The sequence below is a fragment of the Oncorhynchus gorbuscha genome, linkage group LG13 (genome assembly GCF_021184085.1).
Source record: "Oncorhynchus gorbuscha isolate QuinsamMale2020 ecotype Even-year linkage group LG13, OgorEven_v1.0, whole genome shotgun sequence".
NCBI classification, from domain to species: domain Eukaryota; kingdom Metazoa; phylum Chordata; class Actinopteri; order Salmoniformes; family Salmonidae; genus Oncorhynchus; species Oncorhynchus gorbuscha.
In genome coordinates this window covers 54,061,886-54,067,885 of record NC_060185.1, presented here as the reverse complement: position 1 = coordinate 54,067,885, position 6,000 = coordinate 54,061,886, and the positions used below count along the sequence as shown (strand labels likewise).

Here is a 6,000-nt window from a genome sequence, read left to right as displayed (position 1 = left end):
CAGGTAACTGATGCAAGCAGTAGAATCCGTTTTTAAAAAACAGTTAAAAATACACCTTATGGAACAGCAGCTACTGTGAACAGACACACATACACATAAGATACAGTGGGTCCATCCGAAGTGTAATTAATCAGGGATATTTAGTGTCTTTTTTATTTTTGTTATGCATCTACCCATCTTTGCGAGGCATTGGAAAACCTCCCTGATCCTGGTTGAATCTGTGTTATAAATTCACTGCTCGACTGAGGGACCTTACAGGTGTATATGTGGGGTAGAGAAATGAGGTAGTTATTCAAAAATCATGTTAAGCACTATTATTGCACACACAGTGAGTCCACGCAACTTATGTGACTTGTTAAGCACATTTTTACTCCTGAACTTATTTAGGCTTGACATAAGAAAGGGGTTGAATACATAGTGACTCAAGACATTTCATCTTTACGTTTTTGGTTTATTTGTAAAGATTTTGAAAAACATAATTCCACTTAGACATTATGGGGTATTGTGTGTAGGGCAGTGGGAAAAAAAATCTGAATTTAATACATTTTCAAGTTGTGAAAAAAGTCTAGGGCTGTGAATATTTTCCAAAGGCACTGTAGTAGTAGAATGGCTCAAAGCTCAGTCAGAGGTCGCGTTCCAGGCCGACAACATTGCAACAGTTACATTGCATCAATTAATAGTGGCATGCCATGTCATCAACTGTGCAGTCAGGCATCAGATTACTAGCTGGTGTGGCTAGTGTATATGTTAAACACCTATCCAGGTGTTGTGTTTTGTGGCATACCTCTGCAATATAGTCAACCTGGAACGCTGCCAGTGTGTACGACCCATCACGGTGCACTCTGCTGGTTAGGCCTACTGTACAAGGATTATGTCCTCGTGCTTCAGATCTTGGCCCTTAATAAAGCTGATGGAAAGGAGCTGACGATCCAATTAGAAACTAAACTCCTGCTTTATCCCGAGGGAGGCGTGACAGGGAGGACCTGAGGTGGGATGAAGTCGTCCCTAGACACTGATCTGTGGTCAGTTTTGACACTTTACTCCATAGTGGTTTAGAATAGGATTCATGGAGGGTGAACTTATCCTAGATCTGTGCTTAAGGGCAATTTCTGGCTTGAGATGAGGCAGAGTCGAGGGAGGGTCAGCAGCACCCACACAGATCATAAATGCAGCCACATAGTTGTGCCTGGTACACTAGTGTTACCTGCAGCTGACCCCTACACATCCAGCACTACAACTACAGGTCAGTCAACCTGCCCTTGTGGCATTTCTACTGTATAGGTCGGGTGTGGGGAAGATGGGTGGTTAAGCATGTTTGTGTAGCAATTATAAGGTAGTTATGATACGATGCAGCAACTTCCCTAGACTGGTATTGAGAAAATAGCAATGCCAGGTGAAGAGGCAAACTATTAGTACAATGAGAGAATATTGGGTTGATGATATCATATGATGGGGTTTTTAGAACTAGAATTCTGGAGGCTTTAAACTGTTTTCAGCAGCCATTTAGTGTTTTATTGCCATTGCACTGATAGACTGAGTCAGATTTGTATCTATGCCTGCAGATATCGAATAAAGACGGCCGTCAATCAAACATCAGCCCTTATTTGATCCTATGTCAGTCAGCCGCATTTGTAGTGACAATGTCATTTCTTCTGTAGATTTCAGAGACTAAAACCATGAGCCCCAAACATGTTATCTTCAAGAAACTCTCCCGTGATAAGTCGGTGAGTATCCCTCCTAAGACCAGCAAAGACAGTACCAGAGCTGTCTTTAAAAAATGATGTATTCATTTTGGTTTCATCCTATCCATCTGCCCGTGCTTGTCATCTATGTTATTTTCTCCTGTTTGTTTGTTTGTATTTGCGAGCAGTTGGTGACAACTACAACGACGTAGGCTATGTGCAGGGCCATTTGTCATTACCATTGGAAAAGTCTCATGTCTGATCTGTCATAGGTTGGGGTGTACATGGCCAAGAGGGACTTTGTGGATCACTGTGACTCTATCGACCCTGTTGGTGAGTGTGTGACCGAGAAACAAAACCATTTCAGGGAAGGGAAGGACTTGCTTCTATTTGGATCTTTTTGCCTTGTGCTTTTGTCATGCTCAAGGGCTATTTCTCTCCCCTATATGAATCAGATGGAGTTGTGCTGATCGACCCTGTACAGGTCAAAGGAAAGAAAGGTTGGTTTTTCAACATTTGAACTCATGTCAGCTTTGTAAATGAGGAATGAAGAGGGGCCAGGAATTTTTCCTGAACAAGTTATAGCCTATAAATATGGCACCAAGTTTGTCCTAGTAAGGTTACGTTGTACCTAGGAATTAACGTAACTGTCTATAAAAAAAGCAGTGAAGAAATTGTTTACTACTTGTGCCCCATAGTGTTTGTCATGCTGTCCTGCACGTTCCGGTATGGCAGAGATGACATGGACGTGATGGGTGTGGCCTTCCGTAGGGACATCTTTCTGACCACCCGACAGGTGTACCCCGAACTGCAGGACAAGGAAAGGAGCATACACACCAAGATGCAGGAGAAACTACTGCGCAAGCTGGGAGACAATGCCATTCCTTTCTTCTTTGAGGTGACAAAGAGCAGACGCATGCTTCGGGGTGAAGTGTACCCTAGGTACAGATCTAGGATCAGCTCCCATTCCCCAAATCCTAACCTTAACCATTAACGGGGAAAATTCTAAACTGTCCCACCATCACATCTAGGGGCAACTTCACCCTACACCGCAGACACACAGTACACAGAGGCGTCATGCCCATAGGGGGCACAGGGGCTTGTGCACTCAGATTTATCCTGTTTAAATTTTTTTAAATATTAATGTTCCATTTTCTGTTGTTTCTCTGTAATACTACTAACCACCTTGCGCTTTTATGAAGTTGGCTTCAGCTAGCCCATGTACAGTTGAAGTCGGAAGTTTACATACAAAAACAATTCCTTGTCTTAGGTCAGTTAGGATCAACACTTTATTTTAAGAATGTGAAATGTCAGAATAATGGTAGAGAGATTTTATTTATTTCATCACATTCCCAGTGGGTCAGAAGTTTACATACACTTTGATAGTATTTGATAGCACTGCCTTTATTTGTTTAACTTGGGTCAAACGTTTCGGGTAGCCTTCCACAAGCTTCCCTCAAGCTCTTGACAGAGCTGGTGTAACTGAGTCAGGTTTGTAGGCCTCCTTGCTCGCACACACTTTTTCAGTTCTGCCCATAAATATTCTATAGGATTGAGGTCAGGGCTTTGTGATGGCCATTCCAATACCTTGACTTTGTTGTCCTTAAGCCATTTTGCCACAACTTTGGAAGTATGCTTGGGGTCATTGTCCACTTGGAAGACCCATTTGCGACCAAGCTTTAACTTCCTGACTGATGTCTGGAGATGCTGCAATATATGCACATAATTTCCCTTCTCATGAAGCCATCTATTTTGTGAAGTGCAGCAGTACCTCCTGCAGCAAAGCCCCCGCACAACATGATGCTGCCACCCCCGTGCTTCACGGTTGGTATGGTGTTTTTTGGCTTGCAAGCCTCCCCCTTTTTCCTCCAAACAGTTCTATTTTTGTTTCATCAGACCAGAGGACATTTCTGCAAAAAGTACAATCTTTGTCCCCATGTGCAGTTGCAAACCATAGTCTGGCTTTTTTATGGGGGTTTTGGAGCAGTGGCTTCTTCCTTGCTGAGCGGCCTTTCAGGTTATGTCGATATAGGACTCGTTTCACTTTGGATATAGATAGTTTTGTACCTGTTTCCTCCAGCATCTTCACAAGGTCCTTTGCTGCTGTTCTGGGATTGATTTGCACTTTTCACACCAAAATAGGTTCATCTCTAGGAAACAGAACGCGTCTCCTTCCTGAGCAGTATGACGGCTGCGTGGTCCCATGGTGTTTATACTTGCGTACTATTGTTTGTACAGATGAACGTGGTACCTTCACACATTTGGAAATTGCTCCCAAGAATGGATCAGACCTGTGGAGGTCCCAAAAAAATGGCTGGCTGATTTCTATGATTTTCCCATTATGTCAAGCAAAGAGGCAGGTGTTTGAAGGTAGGCCTCTGAAATACATCCAAAGGTACACCTCCAATTTACTCAAATTATGTCAATTAGCCTATCAGAAGCTTCTAAAGCCATGACATAATTTTCTGGAATTTTCCAAACTGTTTAAAGGCACAGTCAACTTAGTCTATGTAAACTTCTGACCCACTGGAATTGTGATACAGTGAATTATAAGTTAAATAATCTCTGCAAACAATTGTTGGAAAAATGACTTGTGTCATGCACAAAGTAGATGTCCTAACCCATTTGACAAAACTATAGTTTGTTAACAAGAAATTTGTGGAGTGGTTAAAAAAACAAGTTTAATGACTCCAACATAAGCGTATGTAAAACTTCCGACTTCAACTGTACGTTCCCAATCTCCCAACCTCATAACTAGCTACCAAGAAACCATTTCAGGCTATCAATCAAGTTAAAGTAGCTAGCTTGTCTAACTATTTTAGCTGGCATGCCAGCTGGCAAGGTTGGTACAATTCAGAAAATAAATGTTCTCAATAAGACTCGCATTCCTTTCAATTTTTTACCCAGATTTGAGCAGAGATGCAGAGAATAATGTTGTTGTTTTTTAAAATGTAATTACTACTAGTCAGGGGGATACAGACAGCTCAAGAGGCAAGCTTAGATATGCAGAAAAAGTATGATCTGTATTTTGTAGTAGTAAGTAGTGATGTGACACTGTAACAGACTGGCCATAGTAAGTAGTGATGTGACACTGTAACAGATTGACAGTAGTAAGTATTGATTTGACACTAACAGACTGGCCATAGTAAGTAGTGGATGTGAAACTGTAACAGACTGACAGTAGTAAGTAGTGATGTGACACTGTAACAGACTGACCGTAGTAAGTAGTGATGTGAAACTGTAACAGACTGACAGTAGTAAGTAGTGATGTGACACTGTAACAGACTGACCATAGTAAGTAGTGATGTGACACTGTAACAGACTGACAGTAGTAAGTATTGATTTGACACTGTAACAGACTGGCCATAGTAAGTAGTGGATGTGAAACTGTAACAGACTGACAGTAGTAAGTAGTGGATGTGAAACTGTAACAGACTGACAGTAGTAAGTAGTGATGTGACACTGACAGGCTGACAGTAGTAAGTAGTGATGTGACACTGTAACAGACTGACAGTAGTAAGTAGTGATGTGACACTGTAACAGACTGACAGTAGTAAGTAGTGATGTGACACTGACAGGCTGACAGTAGTAAGTAGTGATGTGACACTAACAGGCTGACAGTAGTAAGTTGTGATGTGACACTAACAGACTGACAGTAGTAAGTAGTGATGTGACACTAACAGGCTGACAATAGTAAGTTGTGATTTGACACTGACAGTAGTAAGTAGTGATGTGACACTAACATACTGACAGTAGTAAGTTGTGATGTGACACTAATAGACTGACAGTAGTAAGTTGTGATGTGACACTAACAGACTGACAGTAGTAAGTAGTGATGTGACACTGACAGTAGTAAGTAGTGATGTGACACTAACAGGCTGACAGTAGTAAGTAGTGATGTGACACTGACAGTAGTAAGTAGTGATGTGACACTGACAGTAGTAAGTAGTGATGTGACACTGACAGTAGTAAGTAGTGATGTGACACTGACAGTAGTAAGTAGTGATGTGACACTGACAGTAGTAAGTAGTGATGTGACACTGACATGTGACACTGACAGTAGTAAGTAGTGATGTGACACTGACAGTAGTAAGTAGTGATGTGACACTGACAGTAGTAAGTAGTGATGTGACACTGACAGTAGTAAGTAGTGATGTGACACTGACAGTAGTAAGTAGTGATGTGACACTGACAGTAGTAAGTAGTGATGTGACACTGACAGTAGTAAGTAGTGATGTGACACTGACAGTAGTAAGTAGTGATGTGACACTGACAGTAGTAAGTAGTGATGTGACACTGACAGTAGTAAGTAGTGATG

At 41.6% G+C, this 6,000-nt stretch overlaps 1 protein-coding gene across 1 annotated transcript in view; it reads left to right on the top strand.

The window, feature by feature from the left end:
- The first annotated feature begins 1,127 nt into the window (after positions 1-1,127).
- LOC123993166 (S-arrestin-like) overlaps positions 1,128-6,000 on the top strand; it is a 28,170-nt gene continuing 23,297 nt past the window's right edge. The window contains exons 1-5 of the mRNA XM_046295021.1: positions 1,128-1,243; positions 1,659-1,724; positions 1,955-2,015; positions 2,138-2,182; positions 2,381-2,580. Of these exons, the coding sequence (XP_046150977.1) occupies positions 1,677-1,724; positions 1,955-2,015; positions 2,138-2,182; positions 2,381-2,580 (354 nt within the window). The 5' untranslated portion in view covers positions 1,128-1,243; positions 1,659-1,676. The remainder of the gene's footprint in view (positions 1,244-1,658; positions 1,725-1,954; positions 2,016-2,137; positions 2,183-2,380; positions 2,581-6,000) is intronic.